This window comes from Microtus ochrogaster, chromosome 7, assembly GCF_000317375.1.
Source record: "Microtus ochrogaster isolate Prairie Vole_2 chromosome 7, MicOch1.0, whole genome shotgun sequence".
Lineage (NCBI taxonomy): Eukaryota > Metazoa > Chordata > Mammalia > Rodentia > Cricetidae > Microtus > Microtus ochrogaster.
In genome coordinates this window covers 18,792,641-18,813,201 of record NC_022014.1, presented here as the reverse complement: position 1 = coordinate 18,813,201, position 20,561 = coordinate 18,792,641, and the positions used below count along the sequence as shown (strand labels likewise).

Genomic DNA, 20,561 nt, shown 5'->3' with positions numbered 1-20,561 from the left:
TGTAGACCAGGCTGGTCTCGAACTCACAGAGATCCGCCTGCCTCTGCCTCCCGAGTGCTGGGATTAAAGGCGTGCGCCACCACCGCCCGGTTTACCTGCCCACTTTGGTCATGGTTTCATGTACTATTAGTGCAGACAAAAAGCGTGCGTGCGCGTCCCTCTTTGCTGGATTTGGTTCCAGTTCCCAGTGCACTGTGAATTTATCCCCAAATAAATAAACCTTTATTATACTCCATTCTGGGCTTTTATGGAACTATTTGGTACCCACTACAGTTATCTGTCTATGTGCATACGTACCACAGTGCACATTTGGAGGCAAAAGGACAACTTGTGGGAGTAAGTTCTCTCTTTCTACCATGAGGGTTTTAGGCATCAAAGGTCTGATTACCTGGGTGGTTGGACTTAGCAGCAAGCATCTTTACCTACTGAGCCATCTTGCTGGTCCTTAAATGTTTTTATGGGGCTGGGGAAATGGCTCAGCAGTTAAGTGTACTGACTGCTCTTCCAGTGGATCTGGTTTAGTTCCCAGCAACCACATGGTGACTCACAGCTCTCTATAACTGCATTTCTGGTGGACCTGACACCCTCACACAGACAATACATGCGGACAAAACACCAATGTAAATAAAAAATAATTTTAAAAAAATGTGGTTATTTTGTAGTTTTATATGATAAAGCACCCATTGAAAGCATTTTAGAACATAGTGCATACCTAACATAATAGCTTTTAAAGAAGGGCCTGATATAGATAAATCTACATGTTCTGTTAGTAAGTTTGATGGATAATTTCTCCACATTTATCCTTTTTTGTTTTTAAATAAAGGTTCCTCCTCGGGCAGAAGAAATCACCATTCCAGCTGATGTCACTCCTGAGAGAGTTCCAACACACATTGTCGATTACTCAGGTAAAATCGCTGGTCTCTTGTGAGTGAGGCTCTGGAGTTAATTTTTAATAGCCCTGAAAATAGAACCTACCTGAGCTTTTAAAAATGTTCAGAAGTTCAGTGTTTAAGATCACATACCACTAAGACCCAGCAATACCTCTTTTGGGTATATACCCAAAGGATGCTCAATCATACCTCATAATAGCCAGAACTTGGAAACAGTGATGCCCCCTCAACTGAAAAACGGACAAAGAAAATTTGGTACATTTACACAGTGGAGTGCTACTCAGTGATAAAAAATAATGGCATCTTGAAATTTGCAGACAAATGGATGGCTCTAGAGAAAGTTATATTGACCGAGGTAACCCAGACCAGAAAGACAAATATAATATGTACTCACTCATATGTAGCTTTTAGACATAAAGCAAAGAAAAACCAGTATACAGTTAACAACCTCAGAGAACCTAGACAACAAAGAGGACCTTAAGAGAGACATACATAGATCTACAAGGAAGGAGAAAAAGACAAGATCTCCTGAGTAAATTGGGAGATTGGAGGTCCTGGAAAAGGGTAGAAAGGGAGAGGAGCGGACAAAAATATATAGCTCAATAAAAACAAAATCATATGCTATCCTTTTTTTTTTTTTTTTTGAGGCACAGTTCCTCTGTGTAGCCCTGGCTGTCCTGTGTCCTGGAATTTATTCTGTAGACCAGGTTGGCCTCAACTCAGAGATCCGCCTGCCTCTGCCTCCTGAGGGCTGTGATTAAAGGTGTGTGCCACCACCACTTGACTTGGTCATATACTACTCTTGCTGAGGACCTGAATCCAATCCCTTGCACATACATCGGGTGGCTGTAACTCCAGCCTCAGGGTTATCCAGTGCCCCTGGCCACTACAGACACATGCGGTATTGTACACTTGTAGTCACACAAATGTGACTATACATATACATATACATGTATACCTTACACACATATATATTCAAATAAGTAGATTCTGAATTTTAAATTCATTGAGGGGCTGTGGCTGTAAATCATTTACAAAGTATTTTCCTAGCCCTGATTTTGATCGCCGGATTTGTTGAATTCTATATGTAACAAAAGGTTTAGAAATTTAAGAACACATAAAGAATTCAACAAGATGGCTACTTTGGGAGCTGAGGAGATTGCTCAGTAAGTGAAGGCCTTGCTGAACAAGCATAAGGACCTGAGTTCGGGTATCTGATAGCTGGGCACTTTGGCAGTAATGCCCGCACTGGGAAGAGGCAGAACCAGGCACATCTCAGAGCTCACTGGCCAGCCAGTTGAGCCAGTTTGTGAGCTGCGGGTTCAGTAAACATACCAGTCTGGAAAAATAGAGTGAGAACGATAGACACCTGACATCAATGTCTAGTTTCCATACACATGTACATGCACAGACATGTACACATGTTCACCCCACAGACACAGAGTTCATCTTACTGTTTCTGATGATTGTCAACTATACATATTACTGAGTTTACTTACTTACTTAGTATGTATGTGGATATCAGTGAGCTGCAGTATGTGTGGAGGTCCGAGGATACCTTGTTGGATTTGAGTCTCTTCTTTCACCATGTTGGGTTCCAGGGATCGAGCTCGGGCCTGGCAGCAAGAACTCTTACCCACTGAGTCATCTTACCAGCCAAGAAAGAAAAGCTCTTTCTTCATTCTCAGGCCGTAGTTTTGCCTCTGGGCCTTTGTTGTTATTGCTACTATCCACTCTGCTGATAGTGTCTAGTCTTGGGCTCTGTGTCCAGATTCTTGTCTGAGCTTCTGGCTCCGAAGTACTCAGTCTTCTTTTTCGAGTTGCTGATCTCTTTAGCCTGGCTCTTATTCTTTTCTTTTCTTTTTTCATTTTCAAGATAGAATGTCTCTGTGTAACAGCCCTGATTGTCCTAGAATTCACTCTGTCGACCAGGCTGGCCTCAAACTCAAAAATACTCCTGCCTCTCCCTCCTGAGTACTGGGATTAAAGGTGTGAGCCACCACCACCCGGCCTCCTGATCCTTTTTCAACTCTACACCAGATACTGGCCTAGATCTTTGATACAGTGCCTCTGCCCTTCAGTGCTAGAATCCTCTCCAATACTCCTTCCTTACTAACCACTTTCCTTATCTTGGTTCAGCTTTTTCTTCTGGATTATTCTTATTTTGGTAACTTAACTTGTTCTATACTATATCATTTTGAATATTAATTTTTATGAGTATGTATCTGTGCCTGTAGGTATGTAAATGTATCACGTTCATACCTAGTGCCTATGGAGGCCAGAAGAGGTTGTTGGATCCCTTGACTCTGGAGTTAGAGAGAGTTATGAGCTGCTATGTAGGTGCTGGGAACCAAATCAAGGTTCTCTCAAAGAGCAACAAGTGCTCTTAACTGTAGAGCCATCTATGTCAGTTTCTTTAGGTGCATTTTTTTTTTTTTTTTGGTTTTTCGAGACAGGGTTTCTCTGTGGTTTTGGAGTCTGTCCTGGAACTAGCTCTTGTAGCCAGGCTGGTCTCGAACTCACAGAGATCCACCTGACTCTGCCTCCCAAGTGCTGGGATTAAAGGCGTGCGCCACCACCGCCCGGCTAGGTGCATATTACATAGTTTTTTTTTGGCTTGATTATTAGTTATGAAACTTTTTGAAATACAAAATTCTGACTTTTATCATTTATAGAAGCAGAACAGAGTGATGAACAACTTCATCAAGAAATATCACAGGTATGTGTAAAAAAGTCATTTTGTGTGTGTGTATACATGTACATGAACAGTGATAATCCTATGAGTCTGTCTTCTTAGGGGCAGTTGTGGATTGAGACAGTTTCTTGTAGCTCAGACTGTCCTTGAATTCCCAGTGTAGTTAAGGCTTGTATTGATCCCCCTGCCTCCACTTCTTGAGTGCTGTATAGGCATGTGCTACCATGCTCAAGTTTAACAGGAATTTCTCAACTCTTTGTTATTATCATTGGTATTTGAGCTTGTATTTTTTGCTCTAGTTCTTGAGGGATACTTTCTTATAGACAGGCTTTTCTTCTTCAGAAAATTTCTTCCTTTGGCTCAGATCTTAGGTGGTTGATAATTAAATCCTGTTGTGTATATTTTATTTCAACGTGCCATTAATTTATTAATTTTTCTTCTAGGCTAATGTCATCTGCATAGTTTATGCTGTTAACAATAAACATTCTATTGATAAGGTATATTTAAATTTTCTTTATATTTAAAGTAAATGTGATATGGTTTATTTATTTATTTTGAGGTGAGTCCTTTTGTTTTTGTTTTTCAAGGCAGGGTTTCTTTGTGTAGCCCTGGTTGTCTCCTAGAGCCAGCTCTGAAGATTAGGCTAGCCTGGATATCACAGAGATCCATGTACCTCTGCCTCCAGAGTGCTGGGATCAAAGGCGTGCTCTGCCACTGCTCCAGATTTGTTTTTGATTTTAAGATAGGGTCTTACTCTGTAGCCTGGGCTTGCTTAGAAATCATGATCTTTCTTCCTGCTTTAGCCTGGGATTCCAAATATGTGCCACCCTGCCTAGTGGGACATGAAGGACTCTTAAAGTAGAGGAGATATGACTCAGAATAAAATGACTCAGAGGCTACTCTTCGTCTGTAACTCCATTTGAGTTCTAGGGGCTCTGACACCCTCTTCTGGCCTCTGGGCACCAGACATGCACTTGCAGACAGAACATTCATAATCATATAATAATTTTTAGTAAAGTATGCTTTTTCTTTTTTGTTCTGCCACCTTTTTGCAAGAGGGGGTTTCGAGACAGGGTTTCTTTCTTTTCTTTTTTTTTTTTTTAAAGATTTTATTATTATGTATACAGTATTCTGCCTGCAGGCCAGAAGAGGGCACCAGATCTCATTACAAATGGTTGTGAGCCACCATATAGTTGCTGGGAATTGAACTCAGGACCTCTGAGAGAGCAGCCAGTGCTCTTAACTGCTGAGCCACCTCTCCAGCCCCATGAGACAGGGTTTCTGTGTAGCTTTGGAACCTTTCTTGGAACTTGTTCTTACAGAGATCTGCCTGTCTCTGCCTCCTGAGTACTGGGATTAAAAGCATCTGCTACCACTGCCCGGCCTGCCACATTTTTAATTTTATTTTTTGGTTTTTTGAGACAGGGTTTCTCTGTGGCTTTGGAGTCTGTCCTGGAACTAGTTCTTGTAGACCAGGTTGGCCTCGAACTCACAAAGATCTGCCTGCCTCTCGAGTGCTGGGATTAAATGCATGCGCCATCACTGCCCGACTTTTTTTTTTTTTTAAAGACTGAATCTCAGTACGCCACCCTGTCTTGCCTGGAGCTCCAGGTTGGCCTTGAACTCAGAAATCTCCCTGCCTCTGCCTCTTGAGTGTGCAACTTTTCAAGGAAGATCTGCATCATGGCGTAACTACTACTTATTTTCATTTTAGGTAACAAGCCGATGGATTCCTCTCATAAATGAAAGAACAGACAAAGACAGCAGGTATTTTTCTTTCAAACTTTTTTTTTGGAAAATTTCAAACTTAGAGAAAAGATGTAAGAAGCAGTAACAAACATATCTGTTAAGTCTTTACTTAGATCGACTGATTATTAACATGTTCCCAATTTGGTTTTTCTTTCAAATATTTATTTATTTGTGTTGTGTGTATTTGTGTATGTGTGTGTGCACACGTAGGTGTCAAAGTACGATATGCTGGATTTAGGGCTGAAGTGGTTAAGAGCACTTGTTGTTTCAAAGGACCTGGAATTCCCGGTGCCCACACAGAGACTCATCACCTCCTCAGGCACCAGGCAAAAGTTTGGTACACAGGTATACATGTAGGCAAAACACTCACATAAACTAATAAATAAATCTAGGTGGGCGGTGGTGATGCACGCCTTTAATCCCAGCACTGAGGAGGCAGAGGCCGGTGGATGTCTTGAGTTTGAGGCCAGCCTGGTCTACAAATTGAGTTCCAAATATTGCCAAACTCTTTTTATGAGGCTACAATTACCCTGATACCCAAACCACATAAAGACATTACTAAGAAAGGAATTACAGCCCAATCTCACTCATGAACATTAATGCAAAAATACTAAATAAAATACAGCCGGGTGATTGTGGCTCATGCCTTTAATCCTAGCACTTGAGAGGTAGAGGCAGGCGGATCTTTGTGAGTTGGAGGTCAGCCTGGTCTACAAGAGCTAGTTCCAGGACAGGCTCCAAAGCTACAGAGAAACCCTGTCTCAAAAAAAGCCAAAACAAAACAAAACAAAGAAATACTGGCAAATCGAATCCAAGAACACATCAGAACCATCATCCACCATGATCAAGTTGGCTTCATCCCAGAGATTCACAGATGGTTCAACATATGAAAATTTGGTAGCGTAATTCACCATATAAACAAACTGAAAAATAAAAACCACATGATCATCTCATTAGATGCTGAAAAAGCTTTTGGCAAAATACAACATCCCCTCATGATAAAGGTCTTGGAGAGAGCAGGGAGGGATACAAGGAACGTACCTAAACAAAATAAAGGCAATATACAGCAAGCTACCAGCCAACATCAAACTAAATGGAGAGAAACTCCCAGTGATCTCACTGAAATTAGGAACAAGACAAGGTTGTCCACTCTCAATATCTATTCAATGTAGCTCTTGAGGTCCTAGCTAGAGCAATAAGACTACAAAAGGAGATCAAGATCAAGGGCATACAAATTGGAAAAGAAGTCAAACTCTCACTATTTCCTGATGATATGATAGTTTATATAAGTGACCTCAAAAATTCTACCAAGGAACTTAACATAAACATTTTCAGTAATGTAGCAGGATGCAAGATTAACTCAAAAAAATCAGTAGCCCTCCTGTACACAGATGATAAATGGGCTGAGAAAGAAATCAGAGAAACATCACCCTTTACAACAGCCACAAACAGCATAAAATATCTCAGAGTAACTAACCAAACAAGTTAAAGACTTGTATGACAAGAACTTTAAATCTTTGAAGAAAGAAATTGAAGAAGACATCAGAAAGTTGAAAGATCTCTCATGCTCTTGGGTAGCCAGAATTAACATAGTAAAAATGACAATCTTACCAAAAGCAATCTAGATTCAATGCAGTGCCCATCAAAATCCCAGTAAAATTCTTCACAGACCTTGAAAGAACAGTACTCTACTTCATACGGAAAAGCAAAAAACCCAGGATAGCCAAAACAATCCGGATATTAATCCACACACTTTTGAACACCTGATTTTTGATAAAGAAGCAAAAAATGTCAAATGGAAAAAAGAAAGCATATTTAACAAATGGTGCTGGCATAGTTGGATATCAACATGTAGAAGAAAAAAATAGATCCATATCTATCACCATGCACAAAACTCCAGTCCAAACGGATCAAAGACTTCAACATAAAGCTAGCTACACTGAACCTCATAGAAGAGAAAGTGGGAAGTACACTTGAGTGCATTGGCAAAGGAGACCACTCTTTAAATATAAACCCAGTAGCACAGACACTGAGAGAAACAGCTAATAAATGGGACCTCCTGAAACAGAGAAGCTTCTGTAAAAGGACACGGTCAGCAAGACAAAATGACAGCCTACAGAATTGGAAAAGATCTTCACTAACCCCACATCAGACAGAGGTCTGATCTCCAAAATATACAAAGAACTCAAGAAATTGGTCATCAAAAGAACAAATAATCCAATAAAGAAAATGGAGTACAGACCTAAACAGAGAACTCTCAATAGAGGAATCTAAAATGGCTGAAAGACACTTAAGGAAATGAGATTTCTTCTTAACACCTGTAAGAATGGCCAAGATCAAAAACACTGATGACAACTTATGCTAGAGAGGTTGTGGGGTAAAGGGAATACTCCTTCATTGCCGGTGGGAGTGCAAGCTGATACAGCCCCTTTGGATATCAGTTTGGTGATTTCTCAGAAAATTATGAAACAACCTTCCTCAAGACCCAGCAATACCACTTTTGGGTATATATCCAAAGGATGCTCAATTGTGCCAAAAGGACATACGCTCAGCTATGTTCATAGCAGCTTTTTTTGTCATAGCCAGAACCTGGAATCAACCTAAATGCCCCTCGACCGAAGAATGGATAAGGAAAATGTGGTATGTTTACACAATGGAGTATTACACAGCAGAAAAAAATAATGACATCTTGAATTTTGCAGTCAAATGGGTGGAGCTAGAAAACATCATTTTGAGTGAGGTAACCCAGACCCAGAAAGACAATTATCACATATACTCATAAGTGGTTTTTAAACATAAAGCAAAGAAACCCTGCCTACAAATCACAATCCCAGAGAACCTAGACAACAATGAGGACTCCAAGAGAGACATATAGATCTAATGTACATGAGAAGTAGAAAAAGACAAGATCTCCTGAGTAAATTGGGAGCATGGGGACCTTGGGAGAAGGTTGAAGGGAGAGAGGCAGGGAGGGGAGCAGAGAAAAATTTTTGTAGATCTCAATAAGAATCAAATATATATATATATATCCCAGTTCCCCCCCCCCAAAAAAAAGGAAGTTATCTCATTAAAAAAATTGAGTTCCAGGACAGCCAGAACTACATAGAGAATCCCTTTCTTGGGCAGGGGGTGGTGTGGGGTATGGGGTAGGAGGAGCAAACCAAAATGGATTTTGTTCTCCCCTTTTATTGTTGGTTCTAGAATGGAATTGAGAGTTGGCAGCAAGTGCCCTTACCTGCTGAGCCATGTCCCTGGCCCTCTACACTGGTTTTGTCAGTTCTCTGTTTACCTACCTTAGTAAGCCACCACATATGTGTGCAGGGGACAGGAGTGATTAGAAATAGATTCGAGAGTAAAGCAGAAAACCGCTCTGACACTGTGAAGATTCGCAGTTACTGACAGGTTAAATGTTTTAGTAACTGTCCGTTTCTGATCACAGACTGCTGCTTGAGTCTGTTTAGGAGTCTCTCTTTGCCAGTGTTATGTGCCTTCTTTTGAGTTGTTTCTTTAATGAGGTGTGGAATTGCTCATAGTGTACACTGGGCAGAGCATAGGACTTGGGAAATGTTGAGCAACCTTTGAGATCTGGTTTGGCCACTAGAAACTGTAAGCCTCTGACTTCATTTGACTCTCTAGTTTCCTCTTCTGTAATGGGGATAAAGGTTAATATCTGTCCTGGATGCGTGTGGGTGTATCACGAATCAAATTAGCCGGTGGATCTCTGTGAGTTGGAGGCTAGCCTGGTCTATAAGAGCTAGTTCCAGGACAGGCTCCAAAGCAACAGAGAAACCCTGTCTCCAAAAAAATAAATAAATAAAATTAGATAGATTATATATAACTTCTCTAATACGCTCTGGAAATCTTTATTTAGGAATCATGCAAGGAGGTTCTATGCAGTTCCTTGGAAGATACAAGTGTGATGGGGAGAAAGGCAAGAGAACACATTCAGTAACTCTTACATAGAACGGTAGTTCTCTGCATAAATGTTTTCAGTTGTTTTTGGTGTTTCAAGATAGGGTTTCACTGTGTATTTCTGGCTGTTCTGGAACTCACTATGTAGACCAGGCTGGCCTCAAACTCACAGAAATCTGCCTGCTGCCTCTGCCTCCTGAGTGCTGGGACTAAACGCTTGCGCCAGTACCACCAAGCAGATGATTTCAGTTTTTTTTTTTAATTCTTTTTTTTTTATTGAGAAAAGGAAAAAAAAAACCAAGTTTCCACCTCCTCCCAGCCTCCCATTTCCCTCCCCCTCCTCCCACCCTTCCCCCCCCCCCCCCCCCCTTCCCCCCCCCCCCCCACTCCTCTCCCCCTCCCTCTCCAGTCCAATGGGCAGTCAGGGTTCCCTGCCCTGTGGTAAGTCCTAGGTCCTCCCCCCTCCGTCCATATTTAGGAAGGTGAACATCCAAACTGGCTAGGCTCCCACAAAGCCAGCACATTACGTAGGATCAAAACCCCGTGCCATTGTCCTTAGCTTCTCATCAGTCCTCATTGTTCGCCATGTTCAGAGAGACCAGTTATATCCCATGCTTTTTCCGTCACAGTCCAGCTGGCCTTGGTGATGATTTCAAGCAGATGATTTCAGTTTTAAGTCAAAAAAAAAATTTCCTTCCAGTATTTAATTGAACAAACATTATTTTTATTATCCTTCCTTCCTCTTTCTCTTTTTCTCTTTCTTTCCTTTCTCTTTTTCTCCCTTCTGTTTTTTTTTTTTTTTTTTGATAAAATCTCACAATATAGATTGACTTGACTTCACGGAGCTCCACTTGCCTCTACCTCCCAAGTACTGGGATTAAAGGTGTCTGCCTCTGGTGCATTTATGCCTGGCATTCATTCATTCATTCATTCATTCATTCATTCATTTTAAACTTTGAGACAGATTCTCACCTTGTAGACTGGGCTGAACTTAAACTCACAAAGATCTGTCTGCCTCCTGAGTGCTGCTGTTAAATGTTTGTTCCACCACTCCTGGCACCACTTTTTTAAAAAATGATTTATTTACTTGTTTTTTTTTTTTTTTTGGTTTTTCGAGACAGGGTTTCTCTGTAGCTTTGGTGCCTGTCCTGGAACTCCCTTGGTAGACCAGGCTGGGCTCGAACTCACAAAGATCCGCCTCTGCCTCCCAAGTGCTGGGATTACAGGCGTGCACCACCACCGCCCGGCTCTATTTACTTGTTTTTTTATATGTATGTGTGAAGTTTGTTGCACTTTATGCATGCTGCAGAGGCTATAAGAGGTCATTAGATCTTCTGTAACTGGAGTTAAAATTGTTGGTGAGCCCACCATGTGGGTGCTACGAGCAAAATTCAGGTCCTTTGGAAGAGCACTGAGCCATCTCTCCAGCTCCCATTTTAATCTTTTTATATGTTAGGAAAATCAGGTTTTAAATATTAATTGTATACATCCAGCTCCTGGCTCAGTTTTCAGAATTCTTTTTTTTTTAAATATTTATTTATTTATTATGTATACAATATGTATGCCTGAAGACCAGAAGAGGGTGCCAGACCTCTTTACAGATGGTTGTGAGCCACCATGTGGTTGCTGGGAATTGAACTCAGGGCCTTTGGAAGAGCAGGCAATGCTCTTAACCACTGAGCCATCTCTCCAGCCCCCAGAATTCTTTTTCAGCATTTTTGTTCTTTCCTACTCTGGAAATCTGATGCCCCTGTCTTTCTTCCTTATGGATGGGAAACTGTGACTTAGGGCCTTCGTTGACTCTTCGTTGTTTCTTGAGCTTTGTAGTGAGTTACTGACAAATTGGAAGGAAAGAGTGACTTTCAGCTGTCCAGTGCTGTTACCCACTTGTCTTTGTGGCAATTTAAGTTAATTGAAATGAAATAAAACTTAATTCTAAGTTCTCCTGATGTACTCGTCCACATTTCAGAAGCACAGTACCTATCTGTGGCTAGTGGTTATGGTTAATAGTGCTGCTAAAGACAGTCATCTTCTCAGGAGGGGTCAGCAAATACCTTTAGTCTCCACAAGGGATTCCACGAGTTTTAGCCAGCCTGGTCTATATTTCGAGTTCTAGGACAGCCAGGATTATTTAGAAAGACCCAGTCTCAAAAAGCAAAGAAAAAAAGACTGTCATCATAGAATGTTGTATTGGAGAGTCATGCCTTAAAGGCCACAATGCCCACATGCTCTTGCCGCTCTCTCCTTGTTGGAGCTACTTCTAGGAAGGCCTCTCTGGAGAAGAGCGTACTTTGGCCAGTATCTAGGAAGAACCAACTTTTGCCACTGAATTTAGAAACTTTGACTAAATTTAGAAATCACCACTAAAATACTGTGGCTGCTTTGTGGACCTTGTTTTATTTTTATTTAATCTCATTTCATTTTACAGATGTAGACTCTCATTATATTTCCCAGGCTATTCTCAAACTTGTAATCTTCCTGCTTCTGTCTCCAGGTAGTCAGGATGAAAGGTTTATACCACTATGCTTTGCTGGTGGCCTTTGTGGGGCCATGTGCAAATGTCTTTTGTCGCTTGAAGCTGCAGTGTGTGTAAATGCAGTCATGGGTGAACTTGTCCTTGATTTTCTCGTTTTCCTTCCTTGAAGCACATGAGGACACTTACTTTCCTGAGTATTGATTTTCCCCAGACTGCTGTACTTTTTCACCTTATTGTTTATTTGTTTTGAAACAGGTTCTCCCCGTGTAGTGTAAACTGATCTTAAACTCAAAATCCTCCTGTCTCAGTCCTCCAATTGCTGACATTATATGTATGCACTGCCATACCTGTATAAACCTTATATTTTTCAGTAACTTTTCCCCTAAGCCTGCAGTTTATTTTTGGTTCGTACCTGATCTTCCTCCTGATCACCCCCACCCAGTCAGGAACATTTTTCTAAATGCCCTTATACTTAGAAGAGTTTGTTACTTGAAATAGGTATTGACTGATTGAATGAACCTACTCTCTAGGGGCCTTGGCCGTGTGTGTGTGTGTGTGTGTGTGTGTGTGTGTGTGTGTGTGTGTGTGTGTATAGAGAGACAGAGATAGAGTATAGAAGAGAAGTTATATTGGGAAGACTAGATTAAAATTTTTTAGTTAGAATGGTTAATGATTTAAGTTAAAATATAAATCTAACGTCTTTTTTTATTTATTGCATTAATGCCCTGTTTATTTCAGGCTGCCTTTGATATTGGTTGGGAACAAATCTGATCTGGTGGAATATAGCAGTATGGAGACTATCCTTCCTATTATGAACCAGTATACAGAAATAGAAACCTGTGTGGAGGTATGCCTCATGGGAAGCAGGGATTGTGTGGGATGGAGTAAATTTTCTGTTCTTTGTGAAGTCATATAAACCAAATAAAACATAGAATTTAAAAGTTTTCCTCTAAAGCTCTATGGAGACATTTGTACTTTCTACAAAGGAAAATTTATTTTTCAGTTTCTTCAAGGAACCTTAACTCTTAACTTACTGGCTTTTTTTTTCTTCCACTAAACCGAGTGGATGTAGCTGTAGAGAAATTGAGAAGTCCTGAGAATGGGAGGGGTTCCAAGGAGGAATTGTTTTTAGCTATCATAATTGATTCAGAGTTTAAAATTTAAAAAATTTAAAACTTTTATTTTTTATTTTTTTTTTTTAGTGTTCAGCAAAAAACCTGAAGAATATATCAGAGCTGTTTTATTATGCACAGAAAGCTGTTCTTCATCCTACAGGGCCTCTTTACTGCCCAGAGGAGAAAGAGGTAACCCAGGCTGTGCTCTGTTGGCCTTTATGATACAATATGCTTGTGGGTTTTAGTAGTGTTAAACATTTTAAAAGATGAGGCTATTGAAATCTAATTGTGTTGCTTATTAAGTTGTTAAATTGAGTGTTCTGGTTCAGGGACACTGACATTGTGTCTCCATAAAGTTTCCAGTTTAAGTTTTTTTCAGATAGTGCTACCAACACATAGAACTGTTTACTTACTTGGCAGCTATAAAATCTATGAACTTCTCCCTTAATTTTTTATGTATATATTTTGTGAGTTGGACGTATGCCATGACGTGCCTATAGAGGTCAGAGGACAGCTTATGGTAGTCGGTTCTCTCTTTCCTCTCTTTGGGTCCAATGTCAGACTTGGTAGCAGATATTCTTTACCCGCTAATCGATCTCATCAGTCTGAAAAAAATCTATGAATCTAAGCAAAAACTCGGATAGAATTTTGGTTTTTTTGTTTTGTTTCAGTAATTGATCTCAGGGTTTCTTTCATGCATAGTAAGTGAGTGTGCTACCCTTGAGCTACATTCTCGGACCTCTTAAAAGTTTTTTTCCTGGGTACATGTGATGTAACTTGGATATGCTTTCATAGCTAAGAAATACAGTAATTCCATTAAGAAATACCCAGAATTTAATAAAAAAATTGTAATAGATTTAAAACTCATTTCTTAAAGATCTATAACACAGAGTTTACATCTTTCATGCATACAGTTGAATTTTAGTATATTCAGAAAGTTACATTCCTCATAAGGAACTCCACTGCCTTCTATTCTTCCCCGCCCTCTTTCTCCCACCCCTGGCAACTGCCGATCCGCTTTGTCTCTCCTGGATGGTCCCTGACAGTGGCGTCACCAATGAGTAGCTTTTAATTCTCTCTGTTTCACTAGCACTGTGTTCAAGGTTCACTCATGTTGTAGTTTGTATCTATTTAATTTCTTCTAGTTAAATAAAATGTCATCATATGGAGAGAACAACTCTTCTTTATCCTTTGGTGTCTACTGAAGTAGTCTTCCTTTTGACTATTGTGAATGACTGCTGTTAATGTTAACTTGTTCACAAATTTTTTGGTTTTTTTTCTTGAAACACCTGTTTTCAGTTTTTTCAATAAGTAACAAGACCATTGTATGTTTAACTAAGAGGGGAACCACCAGATAGATATTCCTACAGTAGTAGCGAAATTGTCCATTCCCACCTGCCATATAAAGATTTAAGTTTTGTTTGTTTGTTTGTTTTTTGAGACAGTTTTTCTCCATGTAGATTTTACTGTCCTGAAACTCATTCTGTAGACCAGGCTGTCCTCGAACTCACAGAGATCTGCCTGCCTCTGCTTCCTTAATACTGGGATTAAAGACATGCGCCACCATGTCAGGCAATATCCAATTTATTTTTCTCTTCTTTTCCCTTCCTTCCTCCATTTTCCTCCTCTTCTCCCCTCCCCTCCTCTCTCTTTCCCCTCCCCTCCTATCTCTCTCTCCCCCTGCCCCTCTTATGTATCTCTGACTGTCTGGAGTTTACTTTGTAGACCAGTCTAGCCTTGAACTCACAGGTATTCCCCTGCCTCAGCCTCCCGAGTGTTGGAATTAAAGATGTATGCCACCACTCTTTTTCAGTCTTTGTCCTCTCCCCCCATTCTCTCATTCTCATGCATCCTGGGGTGTGTTTATATTATGTGATGTATAGCTGAGGATGACTTGGGAGTTTCTGATTCTCCTACCTTTCTTTCCCAAGTGTTAGGATTACTGGTATTCACTGCCATACCCAAATGAAATTTCCAACTTATTTACATCTTTGCCAGCAGTCATTTATGCTTTTGGTCTTTTGGTTTATTACATTCATCCTAGAAAATATCACTTTGGAGCTGGAGAAATGGATTAGCAGTTAAGAGCACTGATTGCTCTTCCAGAGGACCCAGATTCAATTCCTAGCACTCACGTGGTAGCTAACCACTGTCTAACTCCAAGATTTGACACCCACACACAACACACAGACATACATGCAGGCAAAACACCAATGCACATAAAAGAAAATAATAAACTAAAAAAAAAGAAAATACCAGTTTATTTCATTGTTATTTTAATTTATGTTACCCTAATGGCTAATAATCTTAAACAATTTTTATATATCTATTTTGGAGAGATATCTACTTAAGGACTTATGCCCACTTTTTAGTTAGGTTAATTTTTATTTTATTATTTTTTAAAGATTTATTTATTATATAGTATTCTGTCTGCATGTATGCTTGGACACCAGAAGAGGGCACCAGATCTCCTTACAGATGGTTGTGAGCCATTATGTACCTGCTGGCACTTAAAACCCAGGACCTCTGGAAGAGTAGCCAGTGCTCCCTTTCTGTACCCCCCTCCCCACCCAAACTTAGGGTTTCTCTATAGCTTTGGAGCCTGTCCTTAAACTCTAGGCTGGCCTCAAATTCGTAGAGATCTGCCTGTCTCTGCCTCCCAAGTGCTGTAATTAAAGGCGTATGCTATCACAGCCTGGCTTAGCCAGTTCTCTTAACCTCTGAGCCATCTCTCCAGCCCTAGACTAATTTTTATTGAGGTTTGTTGTTGTTGTTGTTGTTTTGTTTTTTGTTTTTCAGGACAGGATTTCTTTGTAGCTTTGGAGCCTGTCCTGGAACTAGCTCTTGGAGACCAGGCTGGCCTTGAACTCACAGATATGTGCCTGCCTCTGCCTCCTTAGTGCTGGAACTAAAGGCGTGTGCCACCACTGCCCGGTTTGAGGTATTGTTTTAAAAACAATTTTAGATTTACTTTCTTTGTATATGTGAGTATTTTGTCTGCATGTATGTATGCATACCATGTGATGCCTGGTCCTAAGAAGGTTAGAAGAGTGTGTCAGATTCCTTGTAATTGGAATTACAGATGATTGTGAATCAACCTGTGGCTGGGAATCAAACCTGGGTCCTCTGCAAAAGCAGCAATTGCTCTTAACTCCTGAGCCAACTCTCCAACCCCGAGGGTTTTTGTTGTTGTTGTTGTTGTTGTTGTTGTTTTGGTCTCACTGTGTAGCTCTGTCTGTCCTTACACTCACTTCCACCTGCCTCTGCCTTCCCAGTGGTAGGATTCCTTAATTCCTTAGTCCTATCACTGTCCTGACGTGAAATAAAATTTTGGAGGGCTGGAAGGATAGCTCAGGCGTTAAGAGCATTCCCTTGTTTTCCAGAGGTCCTGAGTCCAGATCCTAGTGCCCACATCCTTGTCCTTCTCAGACACTCTCACATATGTGGCATGTTGACAGACACACAGAAAGAAATCTAAAAATAAATAAAAATTTGAAGTTTATAATATTATTGAGTAGTTGGTAAAAGAAAAAAAAGTTGAGAACCACCAGCCAAACTTGGCTTTTTTACAGCCCATGAGCTATGAATACATTTTATGTTTTTTTTTTTTTGGTTTTTCGAGACATTTTAATTATTGAAAAAAGTAAAAATGAACTGTGTTTTGTGATATGTAAAAACTGTGTTCCATTGGTATACCAGCCATCCTTGTTTATGTTTGTGGCTGTGGTGAGCAGTTGGAGCAGTGCTGCTGTTTAGTACTGCCAGTCCCACTCACTTCCCAAGTGCCACCCCCATTCCAGTGCGAGACAAATGGCAAGGAGATGTTCAATAGCAAAACGACTGTCGTAAACCCAGACTGCAGTTGCAGCATTGTTCTTTAGGCTTTGATGCAGGCCCCAGGAAATTTCCATACTCCATAGTCCATCTCACTCTGTAGCTGATTTTCTCCCAGACCTCTAACTGGAAGTGATAACTCTGCAGTGTAGTCACATCCACAAATACAGGTGCCTAGGGAGGAGTCTAATGCATCTATAGATGCCTTCCAACTCACGGATTTTCCCAGCTAAAATCATGTTTCCCAGCTTAAAATCATGTGGAGCTGGCGAGATGTCTCGTTGCATAACATGCCTTGCCACTAAGCCTGTCAGCCTGAGATCAATCCCTGGGACCTGCATAGCAGAAGGAGAGAACCAACTTTTGAGGCTTGACCTCTGACCTTCATGCTTGTGCTGTGGCATAGTCATGCTTCTCCAAACCCCTAATAAATAAAGATAATTGTAAAAATATGTGCAGCTAGGTGTGGTGGCACACACTTTTAATCCCAGCACTCAGGAGGCAGAGATAGAAGAAAAAAAAAAGCAAAAAACATGATGATGATAAATATATATCAGTATTTGGCAATAGAGATCACTACAAAAAACAACAAAAACATGAAGTCTCATTTCAGATCAGCGATGATGTATAAGCATTTACAGCTGATCTAACATTGAATCCCAAGTTAGTAAAATTTGATCCCTTCAGGAGAATTCTTTGGTTGGTTGGTTGGTTTTGTTTTTTTTTGTTTTTTTTTTTTTCATTTTTGTTTTGTTTTTTTTTAAGACAGGATTTCTCTTTATAACTTTGGAGCCTGTCCTGGAACTTTGTAGAACAGGCTAAACTCATACACCTGCCTCTGCCTCCTAAGTGCTGGGATTAAAGTTGAGCATCACCACACCCAGCTGTTTGTATTTTTGAGACAGGATGTCTCTGTATAGTCCTGGCTGTCCTAGAACTCTGTAGACCAGGCTGGCTTTAAGCTCAGAGATCCTCCTATCTCAGCAGTGTGCCACCACTGCCCTGCAAATTCTGTTTTCTCTAGTGACCTACTTGACAAAATTATACTCACTTGTTACTATATTAACATTTTAAATGTTTTCAGGAAAAATAAGGGAATTTGTGCTATTTAAATAAAACCTACATGATATCTGTGATTTTGTATATTTGGCTCCAAAGCTTAAAGTATTTGCTATGTTGCCCTGACAGAATAATAGTCAGATAGAATTAATATCCCTTAATTTGGCTATGGTTTTTCATTTTTATTCCTAATTTATGATTCCTTAAGTTTTTTTAAAGAATTTTTTTTTAATTTATTATGTGTACAGTATTCTCAGTATTCTGTCTGCACGTATGCCTGCAGGCCAGAAGAGGGCACCAGATCTCATTACAGATGGTTATGAGCCACCATGTGGTTGCCGGGAATTGAACTCAGGACCTTTGAAAGAGCAGGCAGTGCTCTTAACCACTGAGCCATCTCTCCAGCCCCTCCTTAAGTTTTTAAAAATTATCCTTAACCTAGTGCTTTCTAGACTTGTCTCACCCACAGTTAACAAGTTACAAATGCATTCCGGACCACTCCAGCTATATGCTATATTTCATAGTCAAGGAAATTTAGAAAATATTTTGAATTATTAGAATTTACCTCAGAGGCCTTTACCTCACTGATACATTAAATTCCCTATTAGTTTTTTTTGTTTTTTGTTTTGTTGAGACAGGGTTTCTCTGTGTAGCTGTTTGTCCTGGGACTCACCATAGAGTGCTGGGATTAAAGATGTATGCCAGTACCTCCTTGGTTTATTCTAAGTTCTTGAACTGTTGCTCTGTACTTAGGCCTATTATTAGTTCCGCTAATCTGCTGATTCCCTGCCCTTCCTCCAGTCCCTGAATAAAGCTGTCTGCTACCAGCCCACAGGTATATCTGATAATAAATACCATAGAAAGTTCAAGTTTTAGACTATATATTGTTTTATATGTGTACAAGCTTTAAGTTTAAGCTTTACTAGAATTTTTTTTGACAGGGTTAAGAGTATGCACTACTCTTGTAGAGGACCCGAGTTCAGTGCCCAGTACCACATGTGCTGCCTCACACTGGCTATAACTGCATCTCCAACAGCTCTGGCCTTGAGGGGCACTCACACTCAAGTGCATATACCTGCGCACACACAATTAAAAGTAATTTTTAAAAACATTTGTTTTTTTGTTTCTTCCCTCACTTATTTGTATGTGTGTACACAGTGTGTCTGTCTGCATGGGTGAATATAGGTCAGAGGATAACATTTGGGAGTTGGTTCCCTTATTTCCACCATGTTCGTCCTGATGGCCTAACTCAGGTCTTTGGGCTTATAGGCAGGCATCTTTACTGCTGAGCTATTATCTAGCCCCAAATTCTGCAACTTACTTTCATAATATAGTCACAACTATTCTCATTATTTTTTTCCTCTGGGTAGTCATAGGAATGGCATTATAAGTTAATGAATGTGTCTTATCATTCTGCTGTCTTATTTCTCTGATTCTCTGGTAAGAAATGAGTTCATAAGACTCTGCCTCCAGGCCAGGTGGTGGGCCTTTAATCCCAGCACTCAGGAGGCAGAGGTAGGCTGATCTCTGTGAGTTCGAGGCCAATGTGATCTACAGGACGAGTTCCAGGATAGACTCTAAAACTACAGAGAAACCATGTCTCGAAAAACAAACGAAAAGGCTCTACTTCCAGAAAATATATGTAAAACTTAGTAAGCACTCTTTATAACAAACTGTACTGAAAATGACTTCAAAGAAATTATTGCGGTGTTTTTCTTTTTTTTTTTTTCGAGACAGGGTTTCTCTGTGGTTTTGGAGCCTGTCCTGGAACTAGCTCTTGTAGACCAGGCTGGTCTTGAACTCCCAGAGATCCGCCTGCCTCTGCCTCCCAAGTGCTGGGATTAAAGGCGTGCGCCACCACTTCCCGGCTCGGTTTCTTTTTAATATGACATACTCTTTCTGAGAGAGGGTAGGGAGCCGATATGAATGAATCTACCTCCAAGTTCAAACAACCTTCAGTGATCTTCTTCAGGTGTGACAGTATATGCCCTTAATCCCAGCATTTGGGAGGCAGAGGCAGGTGGATCTCTGTGAGTTCAAAGCCAGCCCCGCTACATTATCAGGAAGACACAGAGAAATCCTATCTCAAAAAAAAAAAAAATCTTCCTGGTGATTTTTTTTCCCCCTGAATAGTGTTCGGTATTGAACCCATAGCCTCAGGTGCACTACACAAGCGTTTGTCTATGCATGTGACCAGAGATTAATGTCAGGATGTTTTTCCTCAATCACCATCATACTTCGTTTTGTTTGTTTTTGTTTTTCAAGACCGGGTTTCTCTGTGAAACATTCCTGGCTGTCCTGTATCTTTCTCTGAAGACCAGGCTGGCCTCGAACTCACAGAGATTCACCTGCCTCTGCCTCCTAAATGCTGGGATTAAAGGCTTGCACCAGCACCGCCCAGCTCCTTCATATTTTTTGAGATAGGCTCTCTCACTAGACCTAAAACTTGCTCTTTCATCTAGTCTTGTTGACCAGCATGCTCGGAGACCTGCCTGTTTTTACTCCAGCACTAGGTTTTCAGACATGGGCCTATGCCAGGCTTTTACATAGCTTCTAGAGATCCAGACTCAGGTCTTCGTGCTTCTGCCAAAAGTACTGACTGAGCTATCTCAATAGCTCCATGAATCTTATTCCTGGGTAATCAGATATTTTATCCTTTATATGTCCTAAAATAATTAAGGAATTTGCCAAATAAATTTCTCACTATTACTTATATGTTTTATAAATCTCAAAAAGACAAGATTCACTTTCAAAACGTCAATAATCTTTTTTTTTTTTTTTTTTTTTTGGTTTTTCAAGAACATTCCAGACTCTCTGGGTAGGGAGTCCAT

At 40.4% G+C, this 20,561-nt stretch overlaps 1 protein-coding gene across 4 annotated transcripts in view; it reads left to right on the top strand.

Annotated features, from left to right (window-relative positions):
- Rhot1 (ras homolog family member T1) overlaps positions 1-20,561 on the top strand; it is a 73,335-nt gene that overhangs the window by 19,377 nt on the left and 33,397 nt on the right. For all 4 annotated transcript variants that reach the window (XM_005349411.2, XM_005349412.2, XM_005349413.3 and 1 more), the window contains exons 3-8: positions 824-905; positions 3,566-3,609; positions 4,029-4,082; positions 5,300-5,352; positions 12,461-12,569; positions 12,925-13,026. In XM_005349411.2, coding sequence (XP_005349468.1) covers positions 824-905; positions 3,566-3,609; positions 4,029-4,082; positions 5,300-5,352; positions 12,461-12,569; positions 12,925-13,026 — 444 coding nt within the window. The remainder of the gene's footprint in view (positions 1-823; positions 906-3,565; positions 3,610-4,028; positions 4,083-5,299; positions 5,353-12,460; positions 12,570-12,924; positions 13,027-20,561) is intronic.